Source organism: Geospiza fortis, unplaced genomic scaffold (assembly GCF_000277835.1).
Source record: "Geospiza fortis unplaced genomic scaffold, GeoFor_1.0 scaffold112, whole genome shotgun sequence".
NCBI lineage: Eukaryota > Metazoa > Chordata > Aves > Passeriformes > Thraupidae > Geospiza > Geospiza fortis.
Window position 1 is genome coordinate 24473012 of NW_005054298.1, and position 23035 is coordinate 24496046.

Below are 23035 nucleotides of genomic sequence, written 5' to 3' on the forward strand. Positions count from 1 at the left end.
GACCAATTGCTTTTGTCAACATAATTAATTTCATTTAGTGCAATTATGTGACTTCTCCAGCTGAAAGCATCTTTTCTCCCCAGTAGAACTTATATTGATTTGAGGAAAGATTGCAGGTCAGCTATTCTAGGCATAAACTGAGCTCCTCCTTTCCCACATCAAATGATGTCACCATGTCCCCCTCTGCTCTAATAAAAATCATTAGAATAACCTAACCAACACAATTAGCTCATTTCTGCCTCTTTCACACTCCAGAGCCATTTGGCCACTGATTCTCTGCAATACACCCTACCAAGTGAATCAGAATGAGACAGGTCCTGTTTCCATCTCCCTCTTCCCCTGCCCTCTTGGAAGAAGTAAACATATACACTGGTCAGTTGATAAACGAGATAATTATGTTCATATCTTCTCCTTTACTCTTCGTAAGAGCAGAGCATAAGTATTAATGAGTTCTAGTGGTACAGCTGTGTCTGAATGCAAACAGTCTCCCAAGTCAATCTCATTGAAACCTCCTAAACACTCCCCACTACCAACACTTACTTGTCTGGGGATGAGGATGGGACAGGACATACTGATTTCACCTAACAAGCACCATGCATTCCACTGGCTGCCACCTTGTCTTAATGCCCTAACTCCCGTCTGCTAGACTGAAGGTAAGAATAAGCAAAAGTCCAATTTGAACTGCCAAAATTCTAGATTAAAACATTTGCAGTTGAGAATTAACCACTTTAAGGCCTAGTTTCTTGCAGCCTCCCAGAGCCAGAAACCCATTCCAGTCCATGGAGACAGTTTTCTCAGGAGAGGAGTGACAAAGCAGAGAAATGCTGGGGGGGTTTCTCTCCTCTTCCCTATATCCAATCCCTAAGAACTGAAGTCTCCTCTCAGGGTGAGGAGAGTCTCAGCAAGCAATCTCGGATGCCCTCCATCTTCAGAAAGGGTGGTTTTATGAAGAGGAGGAAGTGGAAGAAATTTGTACCCAAGCAGCATGCATTGCTTTCTCCCTTGTTACAACCCTTTCCTGAGCCTGCATTTCCTCTTTACACCTAGTATTTTTCATTCCTCTTCATATCCTCAAGAAAATATGCTCTGCAAAGCTACATAACAGTTGTGTAGCTGGGGTTTGTTAGATGATAATGTGGCGCTGGCATCCACTTTACATCTTCCCCTACTTTCCAAGCTTTGCTGTTTGAAAATCACCATCTTTTCCATTCCTCTCTGTTGTGATTCATAATGATGGCTATTTCTACAACCCTTTCAAATCAAGTTATCAAAGCACTGATTTTCTTTGATGTTATGCAGTTCAAAGTGGTGTAGTGTGACAAACATATTTCTGTGGCATAGACCGCTTATGCTACTTTGTTTTTTTTAAGATGGAAAAAAATAGATCAAGAATGAGAGAGAAAGAAGAGGAAGAAGGAACAGCCATTGGCTTAATGACCTTGGAAATCTTGCACCTGGGCATTCAGGCACATCAACTTGCCATGATGTTTACCAGAAGCAAAGCTGGTACTGATTCCTGGCTTGAAACTCCTGAGCAGCTCTCCCAGCAGGACAATCAGATGTAGCTGACCACCTCCAAGATCGATAACACAATTCAACAGATTTGGGAAGGGTTTGGGAAGGGACCATGTTTGCAGAGAGAACATTTAACTGCCTACATAACTAGAGAAAGCACCTTGCAGAGGATAGGAGAAAAAAGCAGTAGAACTTTCACCAAACTTCTCTCACCTATTCCTAATGCTCACACAGAATATGATCTATATAACATCTGTACAAAGGTCTGGCAAACCTGGAGCCTAATGCAAAGAGATCATCCCTCCCTAAAGAATGTTACAGAGCAAGCTACAGAGGGAAGAAGTGCAGCTGTAAGGTATACTGTTAGCAAAGAGAGGGAAGGAATCATCCCAAACCTTTCATCATGGAAAATACAACAAAACAGCCTTGGAATCAAGGAAAGAAAATAGGGGTTAGAAAAAATAGCAGCAAGAAAGTGCTCTTGGGCACTGATGAATCCCTCTCAACATGTCTGTAAGCAGAGCAGGAGTATCAACATCAAGAGGCTCATGTCCAAGTGTGAAGCCTTCAGGAAGAAAATAGTACAGAAGGTGAAGTTAAAAAGTTGTAACAAAACTCTCTCCTTGACTTAAGGTGGTAGACTAGCATGGAGGAGGAATCCAAGACCTCTGAACACAATTCCTCTTCTCTGAAGCATGGAAAACACCACTTTCAGATTGCTGCATACTCTTGTGGTCAAAGAAGACACACACTACTATCCTTTTTATCCAGATACCTTTCTCTTTAATCTTTTAGCAAGAAAAGAGTGGAGCAGCTCCACAGTAAACAGAGAAAGTGAAAGACCAAATTAGAATCAAGTACACAACTGTTTTCCTTATTCAATAAAGTTCCTTGCTTGGTAACAGGAAAAAGCAAGTCCCTTGTGATTGTGTGCTATAATTAAATCTGTGACAGATTAGCTTAGAAGCTAATTCATTTAGAAACATCATACAATACAAAGAAAAGAAAATGATCCACAGACTTCAAAAGGCTTTCAGCTTGATAAGGCATAAAGCAGACTAAGCAGAAGGAGCACAGCAACACATTTTCAGTGTTAGATCAGACATACAACATTGCTCTATCAGCTCAGCACCAACAGAAATAAGGTGAGAATTACTTCAGTTGCTTACCTCTCTATTCCTGTGCATCTATTCCAATTCGGTCCACCATGGGAAAACTCAAATTCACAAGGAAGATACACAATAACATACATAACAATCCAATTCAGTTCTCTCTTATGCCTACCCAGGTTTGCATTACACTTTGTCCTTTTCCCACCATTACTTTCCAACCCTTCCAGTTGGCCTCTGGTTTGTTCTGCAATTTCTTTTATGTTGCCCCTGATTTGATCCACATGCAATAGTTCTGCAATAATACACTGCTTTGGCATGTGACAGAAGAGGGAAAGCCTTGCCAACACACACACAAATGCCTTAGTTTTGCAGCAGTGGACTGACCCTAAAGCAACCATTTTCCTTCAGTGTTTGTCCCTCAGGGCTGCACATCTGCAAGGACGTTCTGATGCCAAACAAATGCAGAGTGCACTTCACAGGATTTTTTTTCCAGAGCACCATTAGGAGGGGCTCCCTGTGATGCTGGCTTCTGTGACACCTCTGAGATGCACACATCTTTGCTACCTCTTCTCCTCTGTTAAATTTTGTTAGAACAGTCAAGCTCCAAATTTTATGGAGCAAGAGTAAAACTGAGCAAACAGCATTGGAACATAAATCTTTGCTTTCTTAGGAAACAAAATTAACAGCCATGGTCCAAATCAACTCAGGAACCTGGTATAAACTGCAACTGCAGAGAAGGTGTCGTGCAGATGCCTGTCCCTTTCTGGGAAGGTAAGGTCTTTACTAGCAAAAGCTGGTTTGACTGATTTAAAAGATGCTAGCCTGACAAATAAAGCTCCCTCTTGCACAAAATTCACAGAGAAACTGAGTTCTCCAGAGAAGAACTGTGGGGGAGGTGTATAAGTGCTCGGAGTTTTCAGGTCTGAAAAATACTTCCTTTTGTCCAGATGTAGCTTTTTTCCCATCTCAACAAAGGTGAGACTTGGACATTTAGACTGCCTGGTTTGGGCATTCTTTTCTTTGAACTCTATTCCAAAAGATCCCTCAAGATTAGTTTCATACAACAAATGGTCCAAATACGTAGATTCATCAGCCAAGACAGTTGTATCAGCAGTTCCTCTTGCAGGGCTGAGACAAAGAAGTCAAACACCAGTTGATTGTAAAGTGCACATCAGGGCACAGAACAGGCACTGAACTGATCAAGTACTTATCTAAACTGCACTCCAGGCAGCAGCAGGCCAACTCCAAACCAAATCCCACGAAGAAGAAAATCTCACTCTGTGGAGGTGCCAGCCAAATCCCAGGAGGGTGAAGGACCCAACTTCTCCCAGACAAAGCTGACAGTTTTCACTGTCACTTCCTCTAGTCATGCCATCCTAGAACTGCACTGAGGAACTCATCAATGAAGATTAAATGGCCTCTATGATCATAACTGATCGCTGATGAACAGGTTTAACCAACCCAAGTATGTGATATCTTCCAATCTCTGTCCAAAATGAGCTGTCATATGGCAAAGCAATGTGGCCCAGCAACCTTGTGTTTTGAAACATGCAGGTCCACTGCAAATAAAGTGCTCCCTGCCACACAAACTCCAGTCACCCTTGTTTGGAAACACTCCCCCCACTCCTCCCCCAATAAGTCAGTGACCTTGTTTAAACATGGTGCATTTTCCAAATACTAACTTAGACCATTTTTCTGCTCAGCTGGTTTAGAAATCCCACTGCTAGCAGTGGAAGTTTTACTTTTAAATTAATAAAAATAGGGCCTGAAAGTCACATGCAAGACTAGAAGACTAAAACCTAAAGTGAAGATACCTAAACAATAAAACCTTTACAGTGCAAAACATTCCTAGGGGATTTTACAGAGTCTCAAATACAGGGAAGGTAAAAAGCTGCTGAAGCCCTGGAAGAAAGAGATCAATTGAAATGAAACCAAGCACAAAACAAATACAGCACTTAGAAAAAGCACAGTCCTAAAAGCCCTGGACAGGTGAGAACAATGGTTATTCAGAACTAAAATGTGACAGGAGTGCTAAAAACCTTCCGAAGGACTTTATGGTATTTTATTTTTGTGCTGCATTTTCTAGATTTATCCTCTAGCATTTTTATTTCAGTGACATGCTACAAAATAAATGTTGGGTGTAATGATGGCTCACTAAGTATTTGCTAAATTCAAGGATGCTTCTCAACTATCTTTATTTGAAAAGTTTCAACTGTAAGGCTTTTTGAGAAGTTGAACAAAGTTGACATTGCAAATGACTATTTTGTTTTGTTTTTAAATTACACTTGGTGGCTTGCAATCTATTAGGAAATACTTTCTTTTCACTAAGGAGGGGAAAAAAAGGAATTTTATTTTTACTGCAATAGGGACCGAGATAGAGCAGAGGTTGCATGACTCGTGCATGTTGCACAGGGCCGTCCCCCAGCAACACACAGGATCACAGCACTCGGTGCAGAATGATTCCCTGAAAGACAACAGCTCTCCACCTGCTGCTTCATTTGACAGGCCTGCAAGCTCAGGAAATAGCACATTTACTAACCCTGGCTTCTCTGCACCTAGTGTTGAGCTCAGCCAGCCAAGTCATTCAAGCCCTAATAGCAGTATTTATCGTTTTGGCAAGTGAGGAGACATGGAGAAGCAGGGAGGCAAAGACAGAAGGCACCCTAGAAGAGGAGCAAGGAAAGCCACACAGACAACTGAAAGCATGCAGAGCACATTTTCCTGAAGGCTGAAATTCCCACATCCATTAGGACTTGCTGTCTAAGTAACAGAGCTCCTGGCAGACACAACTGACTTCTCTGGAAAAAATGTCTGTTTTAATAAAGGACAGGGGGAAAGAAAACAAAAGGTGAAACAGAAGAGAGCCATCAAAAGAACAGGAGCTATGCAAAAACAGGGGGCAAAGGCCATTTGTCTTACCCATCTATAGAAAGGTGACAAAGAAATAACGATAGTGAAGGGCACCTGGGGATATTTGCTCCTTACAGACCTCCAGGAGAAATGCCTGCCTTTCCCTAGAAGCTTTTCTCTAAGCCAAAAAATATAAATAATGGCCACAAAATTAAAAGGGTTTATCAACTCCCTGCCTCTCCATTGCTAGTCAGTGGTCCGTTCATTCGTTTTTTTCAAATTATAAGTAATGCCCTGCCCTCTGCAGTCAAACAAAGTTAGAAATGTGGAGAAAAGCTTTTGTGTCTGCTGATCAAGCAAAAGACAACTTTTTTCCAACTGCCCTTCTGACTCCAGGGTATCAACACGTTGTCTTCTCTGCCCCATGACTACATCTGACACCACTGCCCTGGCTTATATCACGAGTTGAAAAGCGCTAGCCAGACTCCAAGATAAACCTGTCAATAGTGAGGCACAGACATTCACATTCCTCCCTACCTGCTTGTGAATATCAGCTGTTTGTTTGGGACCAATTCCTTAAAAAGCTTTTACTGAGGGAGAAAAGGAAAGGGGGATGCCAAGAGCATTTTAAACAGGAAAAAAAAACCAAACCAAAACCAGGGAGGGGAACCCCACAAAGACTGCAAAGAGAAAATAAATTTTAAAAGCCTGTCCCCATCAGGTCCTCCCAGCAACCTTCTTTATCAGAGGTTCATTGTCAATCAATTAGCCAAGGCAGCAGGGGTCTGTAGGAAGGGGGGTAGCTCGAGAGACAATGGTCTGCCCTGTTGTATTACTATTTAATCGCTTTTCCTAAATAAATAAAGCAGCCCTGAGGTGCTGTCATGTCAAGGGAATTTATAACAAAAAAACCCTTCATTTTTCATTGGTCATTACTTTTCCTTCCCTCCCACCCCTGCAGGACTAGAGAGGGTTATTACTGTAGCCGTAAGTTCCATCTTTGTGTTGCTTGCCTTTGATTCCCACTCGGACCTTGCCACTTTCTGGCACTAATTTGTCAGGCTGAACAAAGGAGGGATTTGTACCTCCTGTAAGGTCTCAATTAGGAAAGGCTTCTGCTGTATTATGTGCCATTGGGACAGGACACAAAGACGGTAATTACAGGAATTTGCACTAAATGGCTGAAGAATTCACAGCAAAACTTTTCTTCCTCCCCCCTCCTCATCTTTCTCCAAGCTTTACCCCTCCCGGCAGCCCTGGGGAAAGCCGCTCTCAATGCCTGCAAGCCGTAATTACCAACAGCAGGCCCCTCAGGTTAAACAGCAGCCCATGCTGAACGGCACAACTGCCTGCAGGGAGCAAGAACAGCGAGACACGCTCAGCCTGCCCTGTGCCTCCTCTGCACCAACTTTTCTGAGCCAAACAAGTTTCCCCACTTTCTCCCAGTTATAACTAAAATTACTTCTTTCTCTGCACCATGGTAACAGCTCCAAGCTCCAGCCGGCCCGAAGGGTCTCAGGAACGGCAAAGGAGTCGCTCCTGCAGAAAGTGCTGTGAATCCCCATCCTCGGGGACAGAGAATCCCAGGGACCAGCTTCCCACAGACCCACCACAACTCAAGAAGAGTTTCTCTGCACAAGAACATTTGTTCAGTTGGGCAGACTAAAAGGAGACCACAGGAGTACTGGGAATGCCTCAGGTGTATAAGGAAAAGACACCATACAACCCTGGTCAGAGCACCTCATTTTTGTGGGGAATACATGAATGAGTGGATATTAATCATCCCAAGTTTGGGAGAGGGAATCCACCCTTTCCCAGAGAAAACATCTGCTCCCATACTACATAAAGCAAGACTAAAACCTGTTTCACTTGGAGACATATATTTTGTTGCCATCTCAGGGCCTGATTTTAGAGGAGGTAATTGAAAATATTCACTTGAAACTCTCCTGAATCTCACTCAGAAGATTAAGCAAAATATGAAACTAATTATATCAAGTCATCCAAATGTGGCCAAGAACAGACCTGAATTCAGGCAGAAGCCCAAATACTGTGACCAAATCATTAACTGCAATGATGCCAACCTTCATGATGCTGCAGCAGCCATGTCGGTGCCATGCACTGTGGAGAGATGAGCAGGAATATGACCTGCAGGTGGCTACCAGAGAAGGACAAACCCAACTGCATCCACAGACAATTTTGAGGGCAGTCCAGTACTTCAAGGGCCCAGGTGTCCCCTGAAAGGGATTCAGGCCAGCCAGCAGGTTCTGGGCCCAAACAGATACTCCCTAGAGTCATGTGTGGTTCCAGAGCAACATAAGAACCACACCCCAAAGCAGTATGAAGAGGAGGCAGGACCATCACAGCTCCCATAATACAAGAGAAAAAGTCTCCAGAAGAGCTGCTTCTGCTTGAGCTGACAATTTCTAAGTGAATGTAACTAAAGCAAGTCAGAGACTACAGTTTAGGCATAAGGTGCCCAAACTTGCTCCACACAGGTGCCCTTGCTAAAGTAAAATGACAATGTACTGCATTCAGACACGTTCTCTCTATTTTCACTTCCTTCCCAAACTGGATAAAAACACGATCTTGCCTATAGGATCAGAGTCAGATAACAAATGAATTCAAATCCCTTTGATTCTGCACCACCTTTACAGTGTCCTGAATCAAGAAAACAGCTCAGCCACCCTACAAGGCAGCCCTGGCCCACGTAGTGGTCTATGTGCAGCACTGCTCATCAAAAGCAGATGAACCTCTGAATATCCCATAGGTTTTTCTCCACAGCTGACAGAGAGAAAGGCTAACTACAGCCACAGTGAGAGGCAGGGAACAGCTGTGCTGCTAAAACACACACATGCTCTTTCAAGTGATTTTCTTTTCCTGTAGAGGGGATGTAGGTGCAGATGCTGCAACCTGGCTGCTCACCTGCACACTTGAAGCTCTGAACTGTGAGCCCTCTCTCTAGGGACAGTGTGGTCAGGATGCTCAGGAAGCTGGTGGTCACAGACTGCCGCTTGCTCTTTCTAAGGTCATTTCCAAAGGGCCGATCTCCAGGCTTGTTCCTGAGTGTGACCTGTGGGTTCTGAGTCAAACTTCGAGTAGCATTGGCCGCTGCTTTCAGTGCCTCCATCCACTCCTGGGCCCGCTGCCGCGTCTCTGCACGCAGGCGCAGCACATCCTGGGGAAAAATGACCTGAAAGCAAGAGTCACAGCCATCCTGAGTATCTGTCTGCACGGACAGGCACACATCCACATTGTAGCTCAGCAGGGGATCTTCATCAAGCCTACCAGGCTGGAATGCCATGAGATAAGACCTGTTCAAGACAAAAGTAAATGCCTTCCAGTTATTCTGGACAGTTAGTCTGTAAAGAGTCCCTGATTTCAGAATATTTTGGTACTCTCTAGTGTTTTCAGTCAAATTCATGGATAGGAAGAGCTCCATAGGCTTCTCTAATAATCCATTAGTTTGAGAAAGGTCACTGTTATTTTCAGGCTTTGGCACATTCTCCAGTTTCTCCTGCTGTCTTGTAAAAGCTGGCCCAGAAGCATGCACTGCTTCCCAAAGTTTCTGTCCCCAGTCCAAAGTCTCCCAGGAGGACTCTGCCTTCAGCTGTAGCTGTGAGCTGTCTGACAGGACAGTGTCCACCACCTTGGTTTCCATGCCACCAGTAACAGCAACCCTTTGAAAACGCATCAGTGGATACACGGTGGGAAGGGTCTGGTTGCCACTGCTGTCCAAGCAATACAGGTACAGTTTGTACTGAGAGAGTTCAGCGTAACAGGTTTGCCAGTAGCTGTCATTGTCTCTTCTGATTTCCAAGTATCCCTTCTTCAGAAGATTTGAGAACACTGTCTTGTGTTCTGGAGGAAAAAAAAATTAGAATATTACTATTATTTTTTAAAATTGTCTCAAATTACTACATCATTCTGGCTTCTACTTCTCTACTACCCATACATGGCATATCTGAAGATAGGGTCACACAGAAAATCTTCATGTAATAGGTTATAATTATCAAACACAAGCACTAACTCTACTTTTGAGCCACCAAGAATACAGCACTTTTTTACCCAGAGGTATCAAAACACCTTACAAAAAGGAACAAAGAAACAGAGAGACAGAAAAACAAAGCAATTTTCCTGAGATATCCAGGACAACAATGGCAGAGCAACAAAACACTGCAGGTCTCCCAGAACCTAGTCTAGAAGTAGACAATACTATCAAGTAATCCACTGCCAGCTAAAGTAAGGTTTTAACAGTGAAAAACACATAGAAATTAAAACACCTTACCCTCTCTTTCCTGCTCCTTCCCAGGCTCAACTTCAAGTTTTCACAGACACCTCTGCCTCCCTCATCTTAAGCAGCTCAGAGGGAAAGGGCATAGTGGCATCTGGTCAGCTCCTCTCTGCTGCTCCTTCCTTCTCACACCTTTCCCCTGCTCCAGCATGGTCCTCTCCAGGGGCTGCAGTCCTTCAGGTTAAATGTATCCCTGCATGAGCTCTCTGGGCCACAGTTCCTTCAAGGAAATCTCCACATACTCCAGCATGGGGTCCCACATGGGCCTGCAGGGGGATCCTGTTCCACCACGCTCTCCCCAGGGGCTGGAGCACATTCTCATCCTCTGACCCTCAGCTGCTCTTGACACAGCTGCCAGTGCTGTCCCTTCCTGGGATGCGTTCTGCCAAAGAGGCCCCACCTTGGCTGATGGGCACAGCTGTGTCCTGAGGAGGGGCTGCTGGAACAGCCCTGCTGCAGCCCTGCGTACAGCACCTGGCACCTGCACTGCCCCGCTGAATGCAGACCTGTGCCCAACACAGCAGTTTCCTACCACATTCCAGCATGACCTGGGACCAGAACATTTTGTGCGGCTCTGTTTGCTCCAGAGTTTTGCTGATTTATGAGAATCAGATTCAGGAGTAGCAGACATGACCAAAAATGAAAAGTAAGAGGCTGCCCAGAAGGATTCAAACACATACACCTGAGCATCTCAGCACTTCAGGGGCTTTGGAGCAGACCATTTCACAAACCCCAGCCCAAGGCAAAGGCAAGGGGAATCTTCTTCATCCACAGAAAACAAGTCACTCCAAGCATTAAAGTGATGCAAATTTAAAAGGAATTATCTAAAGCATTTCTGAGTTTTAAAAAAAAGTTTCCAGACAAAATTTGTTCTAATCTGATCTGCACCACTTTAGCCACCACAGGCAAGATGCATATTTTCACCTTGAGCTAGGTGCGTGGCTCTAGGCAATTTTTGTTGGTCCCTGTATAAATTCAGAGGGATTCACTGCTACAATGTAACACTTGGCACCCCAAAACAACGCAGGCCTGAGGAACAAGCTCCCATTTGAGTTCTACTTCACCCTTCCAGTAAGGGTACCTGTGCTGGATCTTGACTGACTTACAGTGACAAAATTAGCAGACACAAGTAAAGGTTTCTGCCTCTAATTGCCTATCTCCCTTAGAGCCTGCTATTCCTGGCACAGGAGCAAGGTAGCCACCTGGAAACAGCTCCTCATCCACTGCCCAGCAAATTAGGTCACAACAAAATCAGCATCAATTGACTTTAACACACAGCATTACAGACCACAGCAATATAAGAGCTGGTCTACTCTAGATTTCCACCCTGGGGCTGACAGCCTTTGAAACAGGGATAGCTGGAGGCATAAAACGTTTTCAGCATCTCAGCTTAACCAGTTACACTCATGTTAACAGGCCACACTCTAACAAGCTTTAGACATCATCTCTGAGTATACTGAGGATATCTACAACACAGAGCTAAGAGAACATAAAATATCTAGACTGGATGAAACTTGGAAACAAAACTAGACAAAAGTGTAGAAACTACATGCCCACGTGTACTGGGCTTCCCAGCTAATATGGCCAAGATTGCTGGCCAAACTGCTCTCACCACTGCTGGATAAGGGGTGAGTCTGTCTGTCCTCCTGGAGCACAAGGAGAGTCAGGGACTCATGAGTATTTGACGAACTTACTGCCCAGGGGCTTCTGATACCAACTGGGGCAACCTTGGACTGTAACCTTCATTCTAAGAAGATGCCTCTGCCTTTGGCTGCAAGTACTCCTGTAGCTAATTCTCAGTTTCTTCTGTGGGCAGAAGAAAGAATCAGAATAGCAGCAGTGTAAAAGCTTTTGCCAGCTCTTCAGCAAAGACCAGCTTTTAAGGATTTTTAAGGATTAAGCAGACAAGCTCCAGTTAAACTTAATGAACATACATGAAAATTAATTGTTTGATATACTTAATGTTGGTATGGAAATCTCATGGGGGTTAAAAATGGGGGAAGGACGCTACCTTGAAGCCACCCTAACAAAAAGGAGGCACTTAGGTTTCACCTTGACAGCTCAGCTTCCCCATTTACCCATATACTCAGAATGGAGCCTGCTTTTAACATCACACTCAAAGGACTCCATCTACAGAGATTTCCTGCAGATATGGCAAAAACCACAACAACAATTTCAAAAATTACTATTTTGGCACTAGGTCTAAAAAGGTCAGTATAACTATACCCTGCATATCAATAAACTACTCGAGGGTATTTCAGCTAAATATGAAAACTGAAAGCCTAATCTATAACCCAAAATGGTAGAGAAAAAGCACACTTTGATAGCCCAAATGGATAGATGTGCACACACATGGACACATTGAAAGAGAACCAATTTTGTTCACCGTATATCTCTGGCCCTGACATTCATTAGTATTTCTGCACTAACTCAAAAGCCATTAATTTCTCTGAAACCCACACTAATCCCTTTGTAGTGCAGATAATGGACAGCCATTCTAGAGTCATCTTCCCTTTCTATTAATCCAATCAGGGAGGCAGCACTTCTGCAGCTCCAACTGCAATCTCTCTCGCTTCCATCAAGTACAGATGACTGTTCAAGCTTCTCTATAATAAGACAACTCATAACCTTCCCCCAGCCACCCCTCCTTCATCCACACACAGGTTTGCTTGTCTTTTGTTGAGTTAGAGAAAGGTTATCTCTCCCTGTCTTTCACAGAGGCACCCCCCTCTCCCTCCTTCACCCCACTCCTTCCCTTCAAGCTCTGTGAAATCGGCTCCAATGGCTCTGCTCAAACTGGGACAGAACCAGCAGCCACCGTGATTAACATTCAAATGCCTCGTATTGTTTAGGTCAGGGCCATGGATGCTGGCAGAGACAGGTTGAATTCATATGCTGAACATACACACACATCTCACAGCTCTGCTCCTTTATCTCTTCCACATGCACTGTGCCAGATAATACCCTTTTACTCAGAGAGCAAATGGTACCATCTCTCTATCCACCTTCCAAACAGAAACTGCATCTCTTTTCCTCCTTATGGAGACAGGCAGAGTAAATTGAAGAAGAGTAAAAAAAAAGAAATAATTACAGTAAATGGCTCACATCTGAGCCATTTGGAGTTATAATTTCAAGGAAAGAGGTGGAAGAAGGCAGAGAAAAACAAAGAGACTCTCAGCAGCTGGGGACAGAGTAATATCTTCCTCAGCATCTCTCTCTCCATTGGGAAATCCCCCTTGTCCCAGATAGGAACCCTGCACACAGCACTGAAACCAGGCCAGCCTAGCACCCACCTACCACTGGCCACACTTGGGGCAGCTGGTGCAACCAGCACCCCTGGAGATGATGTGTCAGCATGTCCAGAAGATACACGCTCCAGAACAACTGACTGTACCTGCATCTCAGTTGGCATGGCAGGAAAGCTTACTCTGTTTTTCCGCCACTGAAGCATTTCTGACAACAGTCATTCCAAGCAAATTGGAAAAGAGCAGAAGCAGAGATGCCCAGTTCTTGAGGAGCTGGAGGGGGTACTCTTGAGGGGGCACTTCTCTCTGAATTCTCTAACGCTTACTAAGTGATGAGTGTAAGTTACAGAGTTTTTGCCTGTAGTTTTCCTCTCGGATTTTTAAAAAACTGAATATTTTTACAAAACACGTTTGGAACCTAAAATGCTCTCAAACTGGGTTGGGCTAGTCACCTTCTTGGTGGGATTTGCTAGATCAGGGACAAACTGTGCCTCAGATCCACAGTGTTCACTATCTTCCTACTTAAAAATACAGTCTTTTCCTCCCACCTGGGTCTGCAGATATGTATCCTTCAGTTTGTCAGCATGCAGGTGCTCAACACAGTGACAGCTCTAGTTCCCCAAGCTCACAGGCACAGCAGGCAAACAAAACAGCTCCCTGGAAAAAGTACTGTAGCACCCACACTGTCAGGAGTGGCGGTGTTTGAATAACACCCACATGACCATCAAGCCGTGCTGTGTTTAAAACACTGTTTTAAAAACCCAAGCCAAGCTTCACTGTATATTACAGAAGCAGTATTTTCTCTTTGTCTGCCAGGCCACATGCCCAGAAATACAAGAGCCTGCCTTGAATTTGCTTACAACTTCTGTCTTTGCTAGCTCTGCTTCCTGCTTGTACCCCATAGCACAACAGAGATTATTTCTAGCACAGGAGCTCTTTCACCAACAGGCCAAAGATATTGCCTCAAAAGGCACAGCTTCTTTTCAGGTCCTTTTCTTTCTCAACACATGGAAAGGATTCAGTGACATTTTATTTGTATTATAGTTTAGGGGTAGAGTCGGCAGTGCTGGGTTAAGAGCTGGAGGAGATAATCTTAATTTAGGTTTTTTCCAACCTAAATGATTCTATGATTCTATAAAAGAGCAAGCAGCAGGAAGAGAGAAGCCCATAGTAATGGGTACACTATGACAGTAAGGAAAAAAAAAAACAGTGAAGAGTTCACATAGGCAGCAACTGGGACATCTTTGGAGGACTGGGAGACCTCTGCAGGCTCCAGAGGGAAGTCCTTTACAGCAGTGAGGACTGACAGGAGTTGCTAAAGGTCCTCTCAGTATCTCACAGCATTCATTTAATTTGGATTAAAACCCTGAAAAGGGATGTCTTCTAAGGATGCAACCACTATGACCCCTTCAACAACTGCAGTAGGTTTTATCCAATCTCTAAATACATTCTTCAGTCTTTTCTGGAGAATAACTAGTAGCCACAGATACATGTCTGCAAAACCTACTTTCTTGCTTTTGCACTTCTTTTTTCAGGTCAGCTCACAGTAGCAGCAAACTCTTTGTGAAGTTCTCTTGTAAACACAGAGGGAAGAAATAGCACAGCTACCTTGTAAAATCTGCACAGCTGCTGAACAGAACAGGTAAAGGAAACAGGTTAAAAAAGTATATTTTCAGAGCACAGAAGCTCTCCTTCCTCAAAGAAGGTACCCCTGCCTTCCAGCATTCCAAAGAGAAAGCTCTTGGAGGGCACACAGCAAGCACGGACTACCTCGAGAAGTGGGTCCATGGGAATTTCATATCACAGAATCACAGATTAAGCTTAAAACACTATCAGGGACATGTACAGACCCTCAATGGCTCCATTTTAATGGAATTTCTGTGGGCATATGAAGTTGTTACACAACAAACCCAGGAGATGCCCAGGATACAGCTGACAAAAATGAAGAGCTCTGTCTCCAGACTTGTGAGTGCATTTCTGTTCTGCATTCTTTTCACAGAAAGATATAGAACAGAGATCCCACCCTACAAGAAGCAATATATCTCCCTAGACAAAAGTAACAGCAGGTGCACTTGCCTTTGTCAACCAAGAACACCCTTCTTTGGGCTACAGCAACTATGTCACAATGTAACCTACATGTTTGTACCTATATATACACTTATACATACTTACATGTTATATATATTTGTACACACACACATCTCCCCATACACAAAGCTGCTTTCCATGTTACAATATAGCTGACTTACCTGGAAAACACAACACAAAAAGTTTGTTTTAACACTAAACAGGCCATCTTTTAATAACTGGAGTCAAGCCACCATATGCATACATGTACCCTTTCACAATCTCTTGATTTTTAGTTAAGCCCTGCCTTTATTTAGATTACAGAAATCTTTGTGGCACTAGCTGCTCTTCCTCTCCATAAGTGCCCAGCCCATTTCTGACACCTACAAAATAAATCATGGAGATGGAGACACTGGGGCAGTGTTTCCAAAGTCCTGAGCAGAACCTCTTCAGTGCAGTGCTTGGGAAAGGAAAATGAAGAATACCACCTGCTGAAACACAGCTTCATTTGGCTCACTGGAGATGCCTGCCTCAATCTGATAACAACACTTCCTGTGTCCCACACAATGCTGGCAGGACTGCCTTCATATTGACAAACTGAGTGCTTTAGTTTCTGTTCCTTGCTTATGGACTGAAAATACAGCATTATTTAAAGAAAGAGAGCAGAGATGTTGGGCCTTACAGCAAAGCTCTGTACACCCTCTTTTTAATGGCTGCTCTTTCACTTTATGAAAACTGCTTTTGTTTGGATTTGCCATTCTCCCAATAGCTTTAGCACTCAAAGCTTTTTTTAAGTTTGGGAAAATCATTCAAAGAAATGATCAGAAATATATAGCAAATAAATAATTTTTCCTGAGTCAAACCGAATAAGACAGAAGCAAAAAGTAAAACAACTTTAGATATTTAAACCATAAAAAGAACAGAAATCAAGGTAAGTAAGTTTAAAAAATGATCCTTAGGCTGGCAAACACACAAAGTTACATCAAAGACAAAAGAGCCATACTGATTTTCTTCTTTTCTTCACCTCACAGTTGGATTTTGAGTGGGCTTTTTGTGTTTTTTAACACTCAGCTCCTCTTTCAAGACAAATATTAAAATCAGATAGGAAACTCCTCATATAAACACAAACAAAGCACCAGCACAAACCTGTGTTTCCTTGGATATCCTCTCCCTTGGTTAGTGCCAGGTAGGAAAGCAGAGCACAGTTATTGTCCTGACCAGCTGCAGGTGGCTGCTGCAGGGAGGTGCCTGTGAAGACCACTCTCCAGTTCACGTGGCTGATGTCAGAGCGTGACCTGTTGTGACCTGGTTTGAACATGGAGGCTTCCTCATTCTGCACCAGGACGTCATTCACTGAGCGTGGCCTATCCCTCCGCCGCTGGCAGATCTTGAAGATATTAAAAGCTGTGGTGTCCCCTTCCCCTGCCCAGGCAAGGTTGTCAGCAGCTGTTCCCCTCTGCACCATGCACTGGTCTTTGGCAGGGAACACCGTCTGAGCTTTGCTTTCCAGGAGGCCATTTTTGCAGTGATCCCAGATGAGGCTACTTTTGGCTAAGGAGGCGACGTTCCTCAGGTTCCTGCTCTCTGTTATCTGATCAAATACCTCATGCCCAACCAATTCCGGGACCTCCTGTACACCATACACCTCAGAGGGCTGCACAATCTTTTCAAGCTTAGTATCAAAACTATTGAAAAAGTCTTCAGTCACTTCCAAGGCAGGGCTAATGTCATCCACTTCAAGAGCCTCCATGTCCTGTGCTGCTGTGGGCTCAAGGCGGCGCGATGAGTTAAGCAGATACCACATCAATATGGACCCAAAGACCTGCTTCACATCTATCCTTGGCACACCATTAACTTGCACATGGTGGGCAAGCACATTCACCAACTCCAACCCATAGTGGTAGGAAGTAACCAACTCAATTTGTCTTCAGAGGGAAGATCTAACACTCACTGATCAAGTGGGCTATGGTCCCTGTATGAAAACAGCTCATAGGATGAAGAGTACCTGTAAAGAAAAGCAAAACATCACATCAGTAAGAGTCTAACCCCATGTAAACATGTTTAATCACATTGCCCCTTTCACAGTCATAATCCCCTTCATTTAACTTTCTCCTTCAATTGGCACCAAAATTACTGCATATGAAGAAATCCTTTGTGGTTTCTGTTGTTCACTCTGTATGAACTCTGCGTATAATCACTTTTTGAACTGAAAGCTGCAGAGAGCAGGATGAGACACCAGATGATGGAAACCAAAGCAATATCATTTGTTAACCAAGCCTCAGAAAGCTGCATTGAGAGGTAGCCACCTAAGGAATGCTTCACAGAGTTTCCCTTCAGCCTTTCCCTCCCTTTATTTTTTCTAAGAAAAAGTTGATAAACTACAGGGTCATGACATAGGCTAACCAGCCCCAAATAGTTTGCCTTTTTGTCCAAGATTGCTTGAACTTGGAATTTTGTGGAGACCAACATGAGTTTTACAGCAGCTACCTTGCCTACCCATCTGCATGAACAGAACTGTGACATTTGCCAAATAAATCAAGTCTGCTGCTGTCTTGAAGCTCCATCCGCAGTGCTGCCATGCTGAAGGGAAAAGCAAAGTAGGTATGTTTAAATTGGGGTAACCTGGCAAATGTCTGCGAGCTCTTGGGACCTGGAGACTGGGCATTTGTATTGGCAGGAAAATAGCCCTCAAGTCTCCTAAGACAAATCACAGTACCCAGAGCCTGTACATGCAGAACAGCTTAAAAGTCAGAGTTTTGAACACATCAGCTCAAGTCCTAGAAGCAGCAAAGCAGCATTAGCTCAGAGCTCTACCTAGATTATTACACTCCTAACAAAACTAATTAGCTGGGCTGGGCCAATAATTAGCAGCTCATTAGCTTGTAAATGCTGCTGAAGTGCTACCAGGACCCATGAAGATTTATGCTTAGCAGGAAAAAAACATCTATCAAAACCAGATAATACTTCTATTTAAGGTGGGTTTTTTTTTTAATCCTGAACAGTCTTTTAGCCTAATTTCTGTTAGGAAAGCTGCTTAAATAGGCACCCTTTACTATAGCAAGCCAGAAGAAGAGGGGAAGGTGGCCAGCAACCCCAAAAGGAGGGGGCACAGAATTCTGTAGCACAAACCAATCTCCTCCACAATCCCCACAGTGGCTTCCTCCCAGCCCTGCTTCAGTTGTAGCCAGCCATGACACAGTTGTGCTCAAAGGCAGCAGCTCACCCTCCCTCCCAGTGGATCTGCAGTTCAGACTATGACATCCACAAAGACACTCCAACTAAGTAACTTTCAAAAGCAATAACTAATCACATACACAACTCTGGAACATCAAGCCTTTCTGCGGAGATCTTTCTCCCCTTAACTCTTTGCAAGGAGTCACTTTGCTAGTCTCATAGTGAATCAGGGGTAGGATCAGCTTCAATTATGTGAACACAGAGTAAGACACTGAAGATAGAGACAAAACCACAACCAGAGGGCTGAACAAAACAGACCTGGAGTTATTTCAAATCAGAACAGCCTGGGAGCAGACTCTTCGCAAATATGTGTAACTGTGCCAGTTGACAGCAGTGGGAAATTAAGTCATCCTGGGCACATCTGCATTGTCAGCTTAATGCAGCACTGAGTTTACTCTTGAAGCTCAGTCCTGCCAGCAGTCCCAGAACAGTGTTCTGCTCCCTGCTACCACAGAGCTTGGGAGCTCAAGAACAGCCTAAGGGACACAGGTGGTGAAACCTGTCCACTTATTCTACACCTTTCTGTAGCATATTTTTACAGCAAGAATGATATTTTGAAGTTGCAAACTGCAAGAAGCATTCACTTGAACAAAACTAGCACCAACATAACCACAGGCCTGCAGTGAAGGCTACAGCCTGGTCCATTCAAAGATGCGGCCTCATGGAGTGGCAATCACTCCAGAAGGGCTTGTGACATGCCACTGCAGCACTATAGTGACAGCAAAACAATACTGGCCTGTTCTTTAAGTCCCTAGGAAAGGTGGCAAGCAAGGATAAAAACTGAACTTACGTTTAACAAGTTCATGTTTAAATGCCAGAGGCTTCAAGCAGCTGAACGTTTCTCTGGATCCTGTGAGACTGGAGCTGCCAGCCAGCCAAGTGTGGTGATGCCAAACTACAAACTGACCTCACAGCCAGGAGGATGCTGAATCACATGGTCATGAGAAGATGACAGGCCCCTGTATCACATAGTCCATAAACTGCAGCATTCATATCTTCCCAACTAGTCTGTTTGCCCTGCTCAATAAAGATGTGAAAGGTGACATCAGTGGTGGCAGGCTCATCCCCCCCTACACCACCAAAAGAGTTGTGCCAGTAATTCCCACTAGCACTGGGATCCTGCAATTACATATCCTCCATAAATGCAATTAGGCACTTTCTGACAGCAGCACTCAACAAAAATTTAATTGAGATGTCTGCATGGATTTGGTGCCAAATGAAAGGAAACTCTGACATGGCAGTAAACAGCTTCATCACAATCTCCTCCAGGAGGGAAGCAGTGAAAATCACTTCCTTCATGGGAATGGTAAAAAAAGGCAAACAACAGAATAAGTTAAACTCTTTTTAAGTTACTATAAAATGCATTGCTTTATGTATTGTTTCTTGAAACACCTTAAATTTTCCAAAGACATTCAGTCTAAGGCAATGAATATGAGAGAAAAAACAAAGCATCAGCCCAAACTATTATAGATTGATGAAGCTGTGGACAACCATAAGCTTGGATTTGTGCTCATCCAGGACCCTGGGAACTGGTCTTAGTGAAAAAAGGATGAAGGAACATGCTGCATTGTACTCAGCAAAAACTTTTGGACACAGGGATTGCAGCAGCTGAAAAACAGTTTTCTGTACATCTGCCCAGCATGAACATGCAGCAGGCAGATAATTAACGTGCACTTACAACACAAGAAGTCTTTACTATCACAAGTTTATAGCAGCCCCATCACTCACATGGCTGAGGTAAACAGCAAGGATTACTGGTCATAGCACATGAGACACTGAAGTTCAATTTACTAAAGATTACCTCCCTTGGAGAAGCCACATGGGCCTAACTTGGGTGACAGCACAGTCTGACACAGAGAAAAGTCATGAATGACAAATACCAAGGAACATACATTGGAAGAGATCATTTCACTTCCTGATACGTTTTCTGGATCCTCATGGGTTATGGAAAATACCCAAGCATTGCATGGTAAAATTTAAAAAGCACAGAAAATGCTGTGAAGCAGAGGGGAAAAGCAGAAAGGAACAATAGGAGACTTCACACAACTTGATAAGCAATCTTGTTGGTTTTGGTGCTCAGAAAACTTCCTACCTCTCTTCCAGATAATAGAGATGCTTAACACAACAAGTGATACACAAAAGATAAATAGAGACTTCACCTTTCCTCTAGCATTTGGAGAGAGAATCAGAAAGGAACTATCAATGATGTTCATGAGGAAATGCATAAATTACAGGAGCTCTCAGTCAGTAAAAGGTAGCCAGAGACAGGAAATATTAAAAGTCCCTCAAGTTTCACTGATTCTTAATGAGTCTTGAGCTCAGATTCCTCGCAAAGACCAGGGTTTCTGACAATTTTATCTCAAGAGCACAAGAGGAATTCTACAAGCTACCTGTATGCAAACAGAGAGCAGGGGTGCCTCAGGCACTGGGGAGCTTGCCCTATCCCCTTCCCAACACACTGGAACCTCCTGTGGGAACCAGCTCTGCTTATCTCACACTGCATTACAACTGTGGGCTGGAACTCCAAGGCCAAGAAGGAAAACAGAGAGAGATTCTTTCAGTTGTGTAACAATTGGGTAGCAGAGCAAATTCAAGCAGCCTAGGGACTTTTATTTCTCTTATGTTGTAGGCCTGGACCACTACAGTCCAGTTCATGGGCTATGTGTTGTTCAGACAAACCTGGTCTGAACACATCTGAAGAGTCTGATGCACTGTCTCTGAATGCAATCCACTGGGGCTGGCACAGCTAAGTACCTACTGAGCTTTTCTACCTGTCAGTCTGAGCAACCTCCCACTGTGACCTCAATGTCCTCCGGTGGTGCTTCAAACAATCACAACCTACAGGTTTTGCTGCTTCAAGATTTCTGACCTGCTCTGTAGCTCACATCAGACAAGTATTGCCCTGAATCTAAACAGGGCACACTTAGGTCAATGACAGTCCCTGAAAACCAGGCTCTGCTGTGCAGAATCCTTGAAAGAAGCTATGAAGCTGATGACTTAGGTGCTACCTAGTAATTAAAAAGTTGAGCTGTATTTGTCAGGTGGGCACACCTGAGTGGACAGAAGAGAGAACAAGGATGCACAGGTGGCTGTCACACACATAGCTTTTAGCATTGCTTATGCAGTTCTGCACATCACTGGCACAAAGTGCTTGCACAAGGAGCTGAAGAGTCCTGGTTCAAGACACTTCCCCTCCGAATGGTTATGAGCCCCAGGCAGTGCAGTGACCAGCTCTCTGAGCAGCAACTGAAGGCTGCACTCCTGCTTGCCTGTCACACCCAACCTGGAGAGGCAACTGATGAGGAATTTCACAAGGGACAACTATAGAGAGTGAGCATCAGCTGGGACACAGTCCCTGTGCAAACTATCACATTCCCTTGGATCCTGGCTGTATTTGTTCCTGTGGCACACAAGGCAAGCCTTTTCCCAAGTGATTCCAAAACCCCAGATGATGTACTGCCATGTACATCAAGTGAGACAGAGCACACAAGCTTGTTAGATTCACCATTTCAATGGCTGGAGGAAATTGACAGTACTTCAAAAGGAAGAGAAAACTACAAGAAACTTTTCATATAGAGGGAACCACAATTTCAAAAGTTGCCATATAACAGTCAGTGGTTAGTTCAACATCACCTTGGCAATTGTCTTTAGATCACATTTTTAAAGCCTCTCTCCAAAGGCCTCTTTCCCCAACAGACAAACAGAAATGCATTGCTTACATTTTTCAGACCACTCCAACTTTAAAATGTCTTACATAAATATCTTTTGACTGATATTCCTGCACAAACCCACTGGCAATATTCAGGAAAAACTCACAAAAACTGTAGAACCCACCTGTTTGCCAGTCTCATTATCCTTAAGGATGAAATTAACTGCCAACGTTTATCAATGAAGAAGAGCTCCCACATCCTGTCTGCTAGACCCAGGGAGAGGCAAGCAGCAGTTACACTGCAATTAACCTGGGGCCTAATTACAGTCAAGCTAAAAGAAGCTGTGATCTCTTCTACTCTACAGAAAACAAAACAAAAAAAAAACAACTGCGAAAACTTGAACTGAAGAAAGAAGTGAAATCAGGTAGGAAGAAGAATGCCACGTTCTGGGAAGGGAAGCAGACCCTTAGCAAGGACACGAGTCTGGCTCAGTGAAGCACAGATTTTCCCCAGCTGCTGATCTCACCCTTTAACAAGGAAGCTCCCCAGGCATCCTCCCTGTGTGGAGAACCAACCTACCACAGCTCCAGAACAGCTCACCCAGTCATGCACAATAAACAGTGCTTACAGTATACATTAATTTTAACTGTCATTTGGAAACACTGATCAAAACCCAAGAAATACTAAGCTGCAAAGAGCCCAACAGCCTGCACTAGAACAAACTGGGGCCAGAGACTGAGGAGCACCCAGGAGTGGAGGAAGACAGACCAGCAGAAAGATTTCTTGTCCTTCAACTGACTGCTGGACAGCTCTCCCAAGATCTTCATCACTCATTCGTTTGCCTTGCAGCAAATGACACACATCCCTCCTGGCTGGGGAGCACCACCAAGTAATGAAGGGCTGTGTCACTTCCTGGGGATGAATAACCATTAAAAATCTTAGCAGCTGGACTGTAAAGCTTTGCAGGACGAGGATCATTTGTGGATATTTGCAGAACAGATCAGAGCAAGCCATGATGCCCTACACAAACATACACCCGAGTTTCTTCCCTCACCTCTCCCCGTGCTGCCA

General features: G+C 44.0%; 1 protein-coding gene across 1 annotated transcript in view; it reads right to left on the minus strand.

The window, feature by feature from the left end:
- PLEKHM3 (pleckstrin homology domain containing M3) overlaps positions 1–17045 on the minus strand; it is a 66763-nt gene extending 49718 nt beyond the window's left edge. Inside the window, exons 1-2 of the mRNA XM_005415926.2 lie at positions 16227–17045; positions 8400–9335 (exon numbers count right to left, since the gene is read on the minus strand). Coding sequence (XP_005415983.2) covers positions 8400–9335; positions 16227–16884 — 1594 coding nt within the window. The 5' untranslated portion in view covers positions 16885–17045. The remainder of the gene's footprint in view (positions 1–8399; positions 9336–16226) is intronic.
- Positions 17046–23035: the final 5990 nt, after the last annotated feature.